The sequence below is a fragment of the Podarcis tiliguerta genome (assembly GCF_965153285.1).
Source record: "Podarcis tiliguerta genome assembly, chromosome: 18".
In the NCBI taxonomy this organism is placed as follows: domain Eukaryota; kingdom Metazoa; phylum Chordata; class Lepidosauria; order Squamata; family Lacertidae; genus Podarcis; species Podarcis tiliguerta.
Genome location: NC_139551.1, coordinates 8995071 through 9010333, shown reverse-complemented (window position 1 = coordinate 9010333; position 15263 = coordinate 8995071). Strand labels below are relative to the sequence as shown.

The following is a 15263-nucleotide window of genomic DNA, read 5'->3' as shown; positions in this document are numbered from 1 at the left end:
GCTAAAGGTATAATATACTAAGATAAGGATAAGGGAGAGGGAAGGGATTTGCTGAATAAATAATTGAACTGGAATACAGAGAGGGGAGGTGTGGGGAGGTCCAGGAAATAAGCAAACGCAAGATATATTATGAAAATTGAATTGTCTTTATTTCTTTTTATTTTTGTATTTTTCTTTTTTCTTATGTGAAAATCTTAATAAAATATTATTTTTTAAAAAAGATAGATTTATTTAATGTAAAGCTTGAATCCAAGAAGGACCAACAGTCACATGACAGTGTTCCTATCAATTATTGAAAAACTAGAAATTTCACAAGACAAAATGGATGAGGAACAGAAAGTTTGCAATTTCCTGGGGACACCAGGACCTAAATTTCAAACAATTGCAACTCTCGTGGGTTATAAGTCAAACTTAACGCTAGGAAATGCGATTGGGCACCCGAAAAGGAACATGTGGAGAAAAGAGCAAACTCTTCAGCCAGCAGTGTAAGACGCAGTGACTCAACTATGTGTCCCAAAGGAGAGCCAAGGCTACAACCAGAAAAATGGTTTGCTTCAAGTGCAACAAAGAGGGACACATCTCCAGATTTTTTGAAGCCGTGAATTCAGGAAAATCCCCTGCATTTACGCAAGCAAGCCAAAATATGGGGAGCAAAGAAAAAGTGTTGTCTTTTGCAAGGGAAGAATGTAACTGTAAACAGTTATGGCACAAAATCTTCTTTGCACGTGAGTTATGATAATAATTTCTTTGGAGGCATTAACAATATTAACCCATTAATGGATTGCAATATTCCCATAAAGGTATCTAGTGCAAGTTCAGGAAGCTTAAATCACAAGCTAAATAATCAATTGAGAGAGAATGTTGCATGTTGAACTGCAACGTGCTTAGTGTGTCTACCTTGGACAGAAAAGGTTTCTGTGTGCATTTTGAAAATGGAAAATGCTGGGTAAACGAATGCATATTGGTTCCAGCATGGTTTATAAACATAGATCTAAGGGAGGACTTGGAATGCCAAACTTACAATTCTGCTATGCGACATTTCAAATTAAATCACTAATTCCACTGATTAGGGGCCAAATCAAACTCAGGCCCCCCCTGCATGCCAATATTTCAAGCACTTTCCTTCTTAAAACTATCAGATTTGGTGATAAAGGGAATTGATAACCCTTTTCTAAAAACAGCAGTTATGACATGGAAAAATCAAAGGAAAATGTTGGCCGCTGAACCGTCTCCATTAATTCCCTTTCTAGACCATCCCACCTTTATTCAAGAAGACAAATACTGGCAATATAAAGAATGGGGAAATGGACATATATAGAATTCGAGTCCTAATATACAAAGACAAAGCAAAAGTGAAAGAAAGGCTAAAGAGAAAGCTAAAAGACCTACATCCTAATTGGCTTCAACTTCTCCAGTGCTGCTCATTTGCAAAACATTTAGAAGAAAGAGGGGAAGGATTTCATTCCCTCACAATATTTGAATCAAAGTATATTGAAACCAAAGTATATTGGTTTCATTGATCTATAGTATACTTGCGGAACACAAATTGGGGAATGTCATTGAGTGGGATGGCATATAGAGGACCTCACCCTTAAGAACTATCTCATCTCACCTTCAAGAAACTTCTCTGAAGGTCCTTCTCAGGTGGCATTGTACTCTGGTTCATCTAGCCAAAAACAGTAAACCCCTCTGGGCAATGTATATAGGACATAATATTGAATGGGCAGCATGGGAAAGGTTGTGGAATGTGGATTTGAAATTTACAACGTGTGGTGTGATAAAATTCAATGAAAATTATGTATAGATGGTATCTGACTCCCAGTAAATTAGCAAAAATGCATAAGTCTGAATCCAATACCTGTTGGAAATGTAAAGAGAAGGGGGGTACCTTTTTCCAAATGTGGTGGTCATGTAAGGTAGCAAAAGCTTTCTGGGAAATGATTTATAATGAGTTGAAAAAAAGGTTGAAGATCACTTTTGTTTAAAAAAACCCAGTAGTTTTGCTTTTAGGTATAATTGGTGGACAGGTACCCAAAGAACAGGAAGAATATATATTTATGTATGGTACTATGGTTGCCCGAATGATTTATGCCCAGAGATGAAAGGCGGAAACAGTTACAACGAAGGAAGACTGGCAATTGAAATTGACGGGAGTATGCAGAAATAGTGAAACTTACCAGAAGAATAAGAAATCAAAAAGAGAGGTTTTTTTAAAAAAAATAATACTATTTGAAGATGTAAACAAAGCATTAACAGGATTGACATAAACATGTGCAGTAAGAAATAATTAAAAGGGAATACAAAGGGAATATTAGTAAAGAGGTTCGAACTGGATATGCAGTAACAAAAAGATGTAAGCTAAGTAACTGCAGAAAGGAGAGAAATGTGGATTGATTATGTAAAGACCTAAGTTTTTTCTGTTAAAATATTTATAAAATGAGAAAATGAAAAATAAAATTTTAAACAAAAACAATAAACCCGTATCGCCGCATTTGATGAAGGTGTTGTGGGAACCCTGCAACATATTTTCATGCTTGGTGGGAGGAGGAGGAGGAGGAGGAAGAAGAAGAAGAAGAAGAAGAAGAAGAAGAAGAAGAAGAAGAAGAAGAAGAAATTTTTATAGCGCCCTATAGGTCTCAGGACTGTTCATAGGACAAAATCACAATATAGAAACTCAAAATACATAATCAAAACAAAAACAACCTAATAACCCCTACTCCAGCACATTTTAAAAGGGCATTGGATGTCAATCACCCAAAGGAACGTTTTTGCCTGGTTACGGAGTTATGGACTTAAGAACAGGAAAGGTCAGCGCAAGACATATGGTTCATTTTGATGAGCCCAGCAGAGCTGATAAGAGAGGAGCGGTAATAGATTATTCTGAGCAGTCCAAGGAAGACACGCAGGACCTCATATACTTTCCTGAATGATATATAACAGTTCATATCTGCCTTCTGCTACCACACCACCTGGCACAGATGATGAACAGGAGGAAGAAGCAGAGGAGCAGATTCCAAGTAGCACTACTGCCAGAAGGGATGAGATGGAGACTGATGACGAGATGCCTAAACAGGAGGATGAAGAGGATGCAGATGTGGCTGCAGAGCCCAAAGGTCAGTTGTTAATTGAGACCCAACAAAGGTATCCTGGCTCCACAACTGTCCTACATTGCAAGGTTGGCATGTCCCCTAGAACCTTCCACCTGGCCACTGAAGCTTGCCTGTGGAAGGATGCTACACAGGAGGAGTTTGATGCACCAGAACAAGACCTGGAACCTCACCAAGCTGCTGCTTGGGAAGAAGGCAATTGGAAGCAAGTGAGTATTTAAGGTGAGGCAGGGTGCAGAAGGGTAAGTCGAGCACTACAAAGCAAGACTTGTAGCAAAAGGCTACTCGTAAATGTATGGAGAGGACTTGGATGGTACTTTCACACCTGTGGTGAGGTACACCGCCATTAGACTGCTTTTAAGCATAAAGGTAAAGGGACCCCTGACCATTAGGTCCAGTCATGACCGACTCTGGGGTTGCGGCGCTCATCTCGCTTTATTGGCAGAGGGAGGTGGCGTACAGCTTCTGGGTCATGTGGCCAGCATGACTAAGCTGCTTCTGGTGAACCAGAGCAGCACATGGAAACACCGTTTACCTTCCCGCCGGAGCGGTACCTATTTATCTACTTGCACTTTGATGTGCTTTCGAACTGCTAGGTTGGCAGGAGCAGGGACTGAGCAACGGGAGCTCGCCCTGTCGCGGGGATTTGAATCGCCGACCTTCCGATCAGCAAGTCCTAGCCTCCGTGGTTTAACCCACAGCGCCACCCGCGTCCCACTGCTTTTAAGCATACTAGCTTCTAAACAAATGGACGTGAGACGTATAAAAGCTGCATTTTTGCATAGCAGAATCTCAAAGAACAGCCCAAAGGTTTCGTCAAGCCAAAGGAAGTTCATCTAGTATGCAGACTTCAGAAGGGCTTTATGGAATGAAACAAGCTGCAAACGCATAGAATGAGAAGTGGCACAGCATGCTCAAACAGCCAGGATATACGCGAGGTCACACAGACAAGTGTTTGCACTCCTAATTCAAAAATGGACAATTTTCTTATGCTTTGGCATTTGTGGGTGACTTGATCATCACAACTAAAAATTTCCAAGACAATTTCCAAGTCATGAGGCACTTAGCCAAGGATGTGAAGGTGAAAAATCTTGGGGAAATTTCCTATTACCTAGCTGTCCAAATTGAAAGAAAGGAAGATGGATCTTATCTTCGAAGCCAAAAGCAGGTGGTCATTGAATTGCTTGACAGTCTAAATCTGCAAGAAGCCAACCCAATAACCATACCAAGGATTACTGACTTCCTAAAGAGTTGAAACGAATCTAAACTCTTACCAGACAACCACCAGTACAGGTCAGCAGTAGGGGAACTTTTATATCTGACCATGACAATGAGACCAGACATTGCAAATGCAGTGGGAATCCTGAATAGGAAAGTGCGTTCCCTCACCAGGATGGATTGGACTGTTGCGAAGAGAGTTTTCAGATACCTAAAAGGGAACCATGAATTGTAAACTTAAGCTGCCAGCAGATTGCAATCCATAACTAGTAGGTTACACAGATGCTGATTTGGCAGGAGACACTAAGGATTGCAAGTCAACAGGTGGGTTCCTCTTTTTGTTTAGAAATGATCCATTTCTTGGGGCAGTTATAAGCAGAAATGTAGCTTTGTCTACCACAGAGTTAAGATTATGTAGCTGCAACTGAAGCATGCAGAGAACTAGCCTGAATCAGCCAACTGACTATGGACTTTGGTTTGGGACTGAAGAAGCCTATTTGATTGAAGACAACCAGACAGAGCTCTTTTAAGCTGTCGTAGAGCAAGAAATTCTACATGAGAACCAAGCACATTAGGGTTGAGTAGCACTGTGTGTGCAACACGATGAAATGGACTTGTTGAATTGGCCTATTGCCAAACCAAGGAGATGACAGTGGACATTCTCACCAACCCTTATCGAGCTACTGAGAGGCAGCTTTGAGAACTTTCGAGTCAAGACTCTGGTTGGTTTAACAAAATTGTGCAAGCAATTGTTAAATTTTCCTGAGAAGGGGTTTGTTTGTAGGAATTTTTGCAATCAGACGAAACAATGCATATCTGTTCTAGTCAGTAAAGGGACATGGAATTTCATGCTTGCTGCCGGGGCTTCAGTTTCTTCATAATGAATTGATGGTTCTCCCAATGCTGGCCTCAGTTTGAGCCCACCTACTCTTTGCACATGGGTAAACACTATTTAAAAACAAAAGTTCCACAGTGAAAGTGTGTTGTTGTGGGGGCATTTTCCTGATTTCTCCTGCTGTCGGACAACGGAGTGTGTCTCCCTAGCAGCGCACAGTGCTGCTCTGCAGTGAACTTATAAGGAGCAGTGGCGTAGCGTGGGGGGTGCAGGGGGGGCCGGCCGCACCGGGAGCAACATCTGGGGGGGCGCTCGCACTTGCAGCTCTCTGCCCCTACCTGGCTCACTCTCTCTCACTGCAGTGCTGGCTGTGCAAATCCGATCCGAGCCGCCGGGTCGCCGCCCACTGTGGAGGGGAGGGTGCCAGGCGTGCGGTGCGGTGCGGAGTGGAGAGCGAGGGACTATCTGGGGGAGGGACAGTGCAGTGGGGGGGGGCGCAAATTACTTGCCTTGCCCCGGGTGCTGACAACCCACGCTACGCCACTGATAAGGAGACTTGGTCTCTGTTTAATCCTTTGTCCCTCGGTGCTGGTTTTGCTACCAGAAGCCTTGAGATGCCCTTCTGGAGAAAGAATCCTGCTGAAGGAGCAGGAGACAGCTGCAAGGAAGTGGGGGGAGGAACGGCGAGTCTTGCTTTTAGTCTGTCTCCTTATGCATCTCTCTCTCTTCCATCCCTTCCCCCCAAACCCTTTTCAAAGGATGTTTGGCAACTGGTGCATTTGGGTGAAAGGAAAATAGCAACAAATGTGACTCATAGCTTCACTTTTCTTGTGGGGTGAGCAGTGGCTCCTTTCTCTGCTCTCATTCGCTTGAAATAAATTCATTATTTTCTCAAGGACAGAAAGCAAAAGCTGCCCCAAACAAGTTCTGTTTGTCTTGCCTCATTGTGGCATAGCAGGCACTGAAATGGAGGCAAGAACCCTCCTGGACTCCATTTCACTGCCCCTCCACCAAGGTAGTTACAGGGCTAGCTAATCCATATGAAGTGATCTTGAATAAGCTCACTGCGTGGGGAAAATTAGGATTCCAGGCTAGTTGGGAACACAGAGAGCCAAGACATGGTTGTTCCTGATTGATGATCATAGTACAAGTATATGATCATACACATGTTGCATTAATGTCCCCTTTCCTAATGTCCTGTTCTCTCCCCAAAACCTGCTTCTCTGTCATAACTCCTTCAGAAAACAGCAGCGGGTAACCCTTTCTGCATTTACACCTACCTGCGAACCTCCTTTGCTCCTTCCTCTGAGCATGGTGGATCAAATGCTTTGCAGTGCTGGCCATGCAGTTAGCATCAAATAAATGTTGAATTGATGTTTCTCAAGTCTAATGAGACACTGCCCCTGCTTAAGCCTGCCAGATTGCTCATTCCTCTGTCTCCTCCCTGAAGGCTCATTACTGGATCTGCCCACCCAGCTTCTCCACCCCACCCCTTTCATGTTTCCTCCCTCCCTTGCTCATCCATCTCCTACAAAACCTACCATGTCCTTTTCCTTCTCCTCCTCCCCACCTCCTCCCCCATATTCTTTATCTGCAGCACGTCCTGCGGCCACCATGAACCCTTGGTTTTTTCCAGTGGTTCCACTGAAATTAGGGGACGTGTCAGATGCAGCTTTTCATAGGTCTGGCACCAAGAAGTCGTGATAAACTGTTTGCATCCTCTTCCCCACGAGTGCACCGTTGGGTGGGGCTACTCCTTAGTTTAAGAAATGTCACATCAATTAGAATCCCATGTTAAGCTGACACACAACTTTACAGGATTTTAAAATTGTGTTCTTCCTTAGTTTTTCATTGTGAGTCACTTCAGCTCAATTCAGATCTCAAGGGAAACCATGTTTTCCTCCAGTGTGAATTTCCCTACTGTGTCATTTCACTGGTGCCGTAGCGGGGGGGGGGGGGGGGGCGCTAGCTGGGTTTTTTGCCCCCGGGTGAAGCCTCCAGAGGAGCACCATTGAGGCTCCCAGCCTGTGTGTGTACGCAAATGCACATGCAGGTGTGTGTGTGCATCTTTGACCCGCATGAAAATAAAACCTATTTTTGCCCCAGTTTAGCTCGCTGCCTGTCCCATCTCCTTGTGACTGGAATAAAGGAGATTCAACCAAACCACAGCTTCCTGAGGAGCAATGGGTCAGTGTGTCTGGCTGTCAACTAGAAGATTGGTGGTTCGAGGCCCCCGCCCCCACCCCTGGGATAGTTGTGGACAGGATTCCTGCATTGCAGGGGATTGGACTAGATGACCATTAGGGTCCCTTCCAGCTCTACAATTCTTTGAGATTTACACCTGAGCTCAGCTGTGGTTTGTCTAGCTCTGGTTTGTGAGTAAACCAGATCATGAGACCACAGTTTGATCTTGACTTCTCTCTAACCAGAGTTTAAACAAACTGAAGATCCCCAAGTTCAGACGGCATGGGGAACTAGAACTTGTTTAAAATGCTTATTAAGCGTTTCCCATCTCCTTGTAGCCACAAAAGAGGAGAGGTGTGAACATGTGAACTCAAGGCTCACTGCAGCTCGTTCACATAGGGGGAAACGGGCTTTCTGTTACATCTGAACCCAGGACTTTAAGTTGTTGTGTGGTGAATGAGACAGATAAGTCACGTAAATCAAATCAGTTGGGTGGAGTTGCATTGTCTCCATAGCAAAAGGGAATGAACTGTAAAAATAAAGGGGATCATCAGAGGTTGACTTGTCTATTTAATTGCTTTCCAGACTCTCTGGATGATGAGCAAGCTCTACTCAGTAGTAATTTGTATCCCCCCCCCCCTTCTTGTAGTTGGAAAAAGAGAGAGCCACAGTCGCCCCTGGAGGAGAAAGCTCCTCGCTCCAGCCACCTCTGAAGTACGAGCAGAAGACCAAGCCTCTGATTCCTGAGATGTGCTTCACCTCAAGTGGCGAAAACACAGAGCCCCTCCCTTCCAACTCCTACATCGGAGAGGATGGAAGCAGCCCCCTGATTTCCTGTGCCAAGTGCTGCCTGCAGGTCCATGCCAGTAAGTCTACGCTGCGATTCTCTGTTGTGGTTGTGTTTTGGGCCCAGCCCTTCCTTTCTTTTTGGTGGCACCAGAACTTCTGTCGATCCTTCCCCCTCTGCCCTGCAGCATTGCGTTGGAGGAAAACACCCTCCACCTGTTGCTGCAGCACAGGTGGCCTGGTAAGAACAGCCACCTGAGAGCATCCCTGGGAGGGATGTACCGTATTTTTCGCTCTATAAGACGCACCAGACCACAAGACGCACCTAGTTTTTGGAGGAGGAAAACAAGAAAAAAAAATATTCTGAATCTCAGAAGCCAGAACAGCAAGAGGGATCGCTGCACAGCGAAAGCAGCGATCCCTCTCGCTGTTCTGGCTTCTGGGATAGCTGCGCAGCCTGCATTCGCTCCATAAGACACACCGACACACCGGAAAAAGGGAGTCTTATAGAGCAAAAAATACAGTAGATTTCCAAGGAGGTCTGTGCATGCTTAGAACTAGAACTGCCTTTCTCTGGGTTTCATTGCCCCCTCCCTCAACCATCACAAAGCACAGAGGCATCGAAAGCTGCCTTAGATAGTCCACATAGCCCAGGTTGGTCCACTGTGGCTGGCAGAGAGGTCTGGGTCTTGTAGACACAGAGAGGTCTTGTTTCCTGAAATGCAAGGGGGTTCGACTAGAAGACTCTCAGGATCCCTTCCAACTCTACAATTCTATGCTTGCACTTTCTACCTGATATTTCCAAATGGAGATGCCAGGAACCAACCCTGTGATCTTCTGTCTGCAGAACAAGTGCTCTGCCACTTATGCTATGCTCCTTCTCCCATCCTGTAACTTAATGTCACTCTTTTGTCTTCAACCGATTGTCCTTCATCTTTCTGACCTCTGGTTAAATGTTCGTCAACCATGAGCATTTCTCCTGCTGCCGCCTTGTTTCTTCTCTGTGAAGTTGGCTCAATTACCATATTTTTCGCCCTATAGGACGCACATTTTCCCCTCCAAAAATGAAGGGGAAATGTGTGTGCGTCCTATGGGGTGAATGCAGGCTTTCGCTGAAGCCTGGAGAGCGAGAGGGGCCGGTGCGCACCGACCCCTCTCGCTCTCCAGGCTTCAGGAAGCTCTGTGCAACCCTCGGGAGACCGGCTCCGAGGGTTGCGCAGAGCTGCCTGCAGTCCCGGGCTCAGCGCAGCTCTGCGCGGCCATCGGGAGAGGGGCGCGAAGTCCCGCCGGGCTCCCGGTGGCTGCGCAGAGCTGCCTGCAGTCCCGGGCTCAGCGCACTTCTCCCCATCGCCAGCCCCACAAGCTCGGGGGACAGCGGGGAGGCGGAGCACGCCTTCCCACTGTTTCCCGACCTGGTTCTTCCAGCCGCGCACCTGGGGGGGAAATAATTTTTTTTTCTTTAATTCCCCCCCCCCCAACAAAACCTAGGTGCGTCCTATGGGCCGGTGCGTCCTATGGAGCGCAAAATACAGTATTTCTTGAAGCTATACCCTGCCATCCCTCGCCTGTCTGCTCAGGCTGGCTGTCAGTGAGCACAAGCAGCATTTCACAGACTCTGTTTCATGTTCTTTGGGAGCCTCATGACTACTGAGACTTGAATCTATTAGTATTGTTGTTGCTGCTGTTGTTATTAATACCCCGCCCATCTGGCTGGGTTTCCCCAGTCACTCTGGGCAGCTTACATCACATAAAAAATTGTAAAGCATTAAACATTAAAAAATTTCTGATATAGGGTTGCCTTCAGATGTCTTCTAAAAGTCAGATAGTGATTTATTTCCTTGACATCTGATGGGAGGGTGTCCCACAGGGCAGGCGCCGCTGCTGAGAAGGCCCTCTGCCTGGTTCCCTGTAACCTCACTTATTGCAGTGAGGGAACTGCCAGAAGGCCCTCAGCACTGGAACTCAGTGTCTGGGCTGAATGATTGGGGTGGAGACGCTCCTTCAGGTATACTGGGCCAAGGCCATTTAGGGCTTTAAAGGTCAGCACCAACACTTTGAATTGTGCTCGGAAATGTACTGGGAGCCAGTGTAGGTCTTTCAGTGTAGGTCTTCAGTGTAGGTCAGGTCTGGTGTTATGTGGTCTCAGTGGCCACCGCCAGTCACCAGTCTAGCTGCCACATTCTGGATTAGTTGTAGTTTCTTGGTCACCTTCAAGGGTAGCCCCACATAGAGCTCATTGCAGTAGTTCAAGCGGGAGATAACCAGAGCATGCACCACTCTGGCGAGACAGTCTGCGGGCAGGGAGGCTCTTAGCCTGCGTACCAGGTGGAGCTGGTAAACAGCTGCCCTAGACACAGCTCCATGGACAGCTATCAGTTCAAAATGACTCCCAGGCTGCACACCTGGTCCTTCAGGGGCACAATTACCTCATTCAGAACCAGGGGTCCCCCCCACACCTGCCCACCCCCTGTCACCCTAAAACAATACTTCTGTCTTGTCAGGATTCAACCTCAATAGCCACCAACAATCCTCCAAAAACCTCCAGACAATCCATTAAGGTACCTATTCCTTGAATCACAAGGTATAACACAGACTGTGACATCTTTGGGGATAGCTATCCATGTTTTGGCCAGTTTGTGTTTAAACAGCAGGACGTAAACTTTTCAGTCCTGCAGGATTGTTTTGCATAAATTGGACATTTTGCCTTTTGGTCGACTTTTCTCTCTTGCTCTTTGTTTCCCACTCATGGACCTGGGACCTGCATGGAGGGCATGTGCCCCTGTCCCGGAGCTGTGGCCTAATAAAATTTGTTCCTCCTTAAGATGTCATTTCTGAAGTTGCCATTGGTCTGCTTCCCCTTCCCTTCTGAGCTCTTTTTGGGCAAGTGGGAAGAGAATGGAGATGTGAGTTTTGGGACTAAGGAGTGTCTTCAGACTCGAGCAGACACTTAAGGGTTTTTAATTTTACGGAGAGTATTAAATGAGGAGGGAAGGGGTGGGTGTACCACGTAGACACCTTACTCATGTATTCTTTTGCGAAAGTTATCAGAGTGGGGTTTGTGGCGTCCTTCCCAGGGTGTCCTCGGCATACTGGGTATGGATTTCTTCCTCTCTGGCTTATCCTTCTATAACCCTTGTGAGGAACAGGCTCTGGTGCGTATAAGTATATGCAAACAGTCCTTCGCAAGAAACCTTGAGGGCATCTTCCAACAGAGATGCCAAAGCAAAATATTTGAGCAATAGGTAGCAGCCGCAGTTCCCATTTGAAAGCAAACCCCCAAGAGAAAAAGAAGCCAGGCCCAAGCCTCTCTGCCTCACCCCAAGCAAGGGTTGGGAATGTCACCTGCCATAAACCAAAGGGCATTTTTTTATTTATTTGTTTCAGATGCTCAAGCCTCCCTTCTGATGTTTTCTGGTTTTCTGTTTATAGATTGGGCTCCTGGCAAGACAGTATCTATTAGAGGAGAGTCCATTATGTTATTGGGTCTTTTCCCCCCTCTGACACATCCATTATAGGCCGGCCTCCTTCAAAGCTTTCAGCCTGAGCAGAATGGTTAATTTGGAAGGCAGAGAAGGTCTAGGAAGGACAAGGGAAAGTTTCTGAAACATCTCTTTTTTATCAAAGGTTTCTTAGTTTTCAAAAATATGTGCATGGCCTCTTTTTTCAAGTTGTGCTTTCTGTGATCAGTTTCCTTCGTTGTGAGACATTAGTGTTGCATGCAGTATTCAGTTGGGAAGGAAAGAGCGGGAGGGTGAAATGGTGAGTGGGGTGAGAATGCTTCTATTTTTCTACTTAGTGTATGTGTGGGGTTTTGTGTCAGCATCACTTGTATGCGCGTTCTCTTACTATTTGCTTGTTATATTTCCTTGGTGGTGAGAGAGGTTGGGGGTGGCCAAGGGTGTGGTTGGTTGTCTTTGGTTGGCTGTAATAATAATAATAATAATATTTTTTTATTTATACCCCGCCCTCCCCAGCCAAGGCCGGGCTCAGAGAGGCTTACAAGCAATAATAAAAACAAGATGAATGATTACAACTTAAAAACAAAAGTAAAATACAACATTAAAATAATGGAACATTAAAATATTGAAATGTAGCCTTATCGCAGGAGGAGAAGGAAAAGAAAAAAGAAAGAGAGGGAGGGAATCAAATTGGCTCCAAGCCAAAGGCCAGGTGGAAGAACTCTGTCTTACAGGCCCTGCGGAAAGAAATCAGATCCTGCAGGGCCCTGGTCTCATGAGGCAGAGCGTTCCACCAGGCCGGGGCCAGTGTTGAGAAGGCCCTGGCTCTGGTTGAGGCTAATCTGACTTCCTTAGGGCCCGGGACCACTAGGGTGTTGCTATTTATGGACCTTAGGGTTCTCCGTGGGGCATACCAGGAGAGGCGGTCCCGTAGGTACGAGGGTCCTAGGCCGTGAAGGGCTTTAAAGGTCAAAAGCAGCACCTTAAACCTGACCCTGTACTCCACCGGGAGCCAGTGCAGCTTGAAAAGCACTGGGTGAATATGCTCCCATGGCAGAGACCCCGTGAGGAGCCTCGCTGCAGCATTCTGTACCCGCTGGAGTTTCTGGGACAGCTTCAAGGGCAGCTCTGCGTAGAGCGAATTACAGTAGTCAAGCCTGGAGATGAGATTTGTTCACGTGTGTGAGTGTGGGGTGTATGTGTGGAGTTTTGGATGAGGTTAGCAAGGTTGATTCCTCCTGTGCTGCTCCCTCCCCATGAACCCACAGTATATACGGTCCCTGCATCTGTACACACCCCACCAGAGTCATAAGAGATGTATTCTATACCAGCCCATGGCTCTCCAGAAGGGACCGTATGGGAAGGAGATATGGCTGCCTTGCCGTAACTCAGAACAGGAGCACTTTGCCCTGTGGCATTTTGTTGCAGGTTTCACCGGTTTTACTAGTTCCGTAAGAGATATCTGAACTCAGTATATAAAATGCAGTTACAGTGGTGCCTCGTAAGACGAAAAGAATCCGTTCCGCGAGTCTTTTCGTCTTGCGGTTTTTTCGTCTTGCGAAGCAAGCCCATTGACGGAGTAGCGCTATTAGCGCTATTGGCACTTTAAGGGCTAAAAACGGCTTTTTAAGGCTTGGGGGATTAGCGGTTTTGCTGCTAAAATGCTTTTAGCAGCTTAGCGATTCAGAAAAAGGGGTTTTGGAGCGAAACCCCCCCCCCGAAAATTTTCGTCAATTTTCGTCTTGTGAAGCAAGCCCATAGGGAAATTCGTCTTGCGAAGCGCCGCTGCAGACGGAAAACCCTTTCGTCTTGCGGGTTTTCCGTCTTGCAAGGCATTCGTCTTGCGGGGCACCACTGTATTTGTCATACTTTGAAATGTTCAAGAATGGTCACAATCCATCTAATCTAGCCAGGCTCTTTTTTTCCATACCTTTTAAGAAGCAGAGCTCGAAAACCACACTGTGGTCGTTGCAAACACTCCCCCCCCCCCGCCCCGCACAATCAATACTTCCTTATTGTCTCTCTCCCTCTGTTTGCATTTTGTTTTTAGTTTGCATCTTTCAAAAAATGCATCTGCTCTTCCAAAAGACCTATTCTTCCACCCTCTCCCCAAATACAGAAGCGTATTTTTCTGTGCTCTCTTGAAGCAAGAAATCGATGTTGAAATTTCACAGTCTCTTCACACAGCTCTTTTGGACTCCATAAATATTTTAATTAAAGACAACAGTTTCCATTTTGCTTTCCTGATCAGCTTTCTGAAGGTGTGACAACCGAGGTCTTTCTTTTTCACAAGGTCTAGATTAAATCTTCTGCCTCCCCTGCCCTCGGGTGTGTGTGTGTGTGTGTGTGTGAGAGAGAGAGAGAGAGAGAGAGAGAGAGAGAGAGAGAGAGACTTCAAGGAGACTATGGGCTTTACATTATTGACTTAACCACTGGCCCATCCTTTCCCTTATGGGGATTATATCTGCCTCTGTTAAGTAGCTGCCTTTTATGTAACTCAAAAGGCTTCTGCATTACCTGAAGGTTTATTCTCTCCCCACCACCGAGATTGTAGAAATAAAGTATTAAAGTACCTCACCCAAATATCCTGTTGAAAGAGAGAGAGCGGCTGTGACTTACTTGGAGCCTTTCACTTTGCTTTGGCCCTTCTCCTAGAGTTAAATCACGTAGAACCAGAGTGGGGAACCAGCAGCACCCGAAAGCCATGCAGACTTGTCTGTTAGCCATGGAGACTGAGGCTGAAGGGCCACTGATCAGTGGCAGAGTTAGCTGCGTGGACGCCCGGAGCGGTGGCCATGCCGTGCACCCGGGGCAAGCTGCACGGGTTTGGGGGGGGGCAATGTGCCACGCACGGCGGTGACGGAACGAGCCCCCCCCCCCCGCGGTGTGCTTTTTTGACACCCCCCTCAGAGATGACACCCAGGGTCGGCCGCCCCCACTTTCCTACACCCCTGCACTGGATTCCCCACCCCTGATGTAAAGCGGGTGTTTTAAGTCATTGTGCGCACAGGGTCGAAGGGCCTGCCTCCTCTTTTATCTATTAAATATGAAATGCCCTTGTAAATTTCTTTTCTGGCCATCTGAAGTGCAGAGATGTGCGTAGGGCACCAGTGGTGGCTGCTTCTCAGCTGCGGAACTCTCCTGTCCCGAAGGAGGGCCAATGCCCTAGCTTTTGAGCTTCTTGCAAAAGCATTGTGAAATGTTTTTTTTTTATTTGGGCTAGCATTTAGAGGGGAAGATTTTGGATGGTAGGGAGGAGAGAAGGCGTAGTATTCATCTTTTGTCTGTTTTTATTAGGTGTGTTATTCATATCTTGTTCTGAGCACCAGAAATGAGTGAGCCAGGCATGCGGATAATTCATTAGCTGAGCTTTGTGCACACGATGGTTTTCCCTTCCTCTCTCTGAGCCTCTGGTTTTACTAAGATGGTTTCTTGCATTACTCCCATGGCATCAATTCTGCTCCTCGAAGAGCCGAAATGTGAAATATGTGCCTGGATTTTTAGTGTTGCTTTCTATTTATTTCAACCTGATGCTTTTCTATTTGTCACAGGTTGCTATGGGATACATCCTGACATAGTGAATGAAGGCTGGACCTGTTCCCGGTGCTCAGCCAATGCATTGCTAGCGGTAAGTCAAGCCTTTTTGGAGGACATTGGGGCAAGGCTATAACGTGC

The 15263-nt window shown here is 46.3% G+C and overlaps 1 protein-coding gene across 2 annotated transcripts in view; it reads left to right on the top strand.

The window, feature by feature from the left end:
- Positions 1-15263, top strand: part of KDM4B (lysine demethylase 4B) — a 200640-nt gene that overhangs the window by 168909 nt on the left and 16468 nt on the right. For both annotated transcript variants that reach the window (XM_083421415.1, XM_083421416.1), the window contains exons 14-15: positions 7994-8210; positions 15140-15216. In XM_083421415.1, the coding sequence (XP_083277541.1) occupies positions 7994-8210; positions 15140-15216 (294 nt within the window). The remainder of the gene's footprint in view (positions 1-7993; positions 8211-15139; positions 15217-15263) is intronic.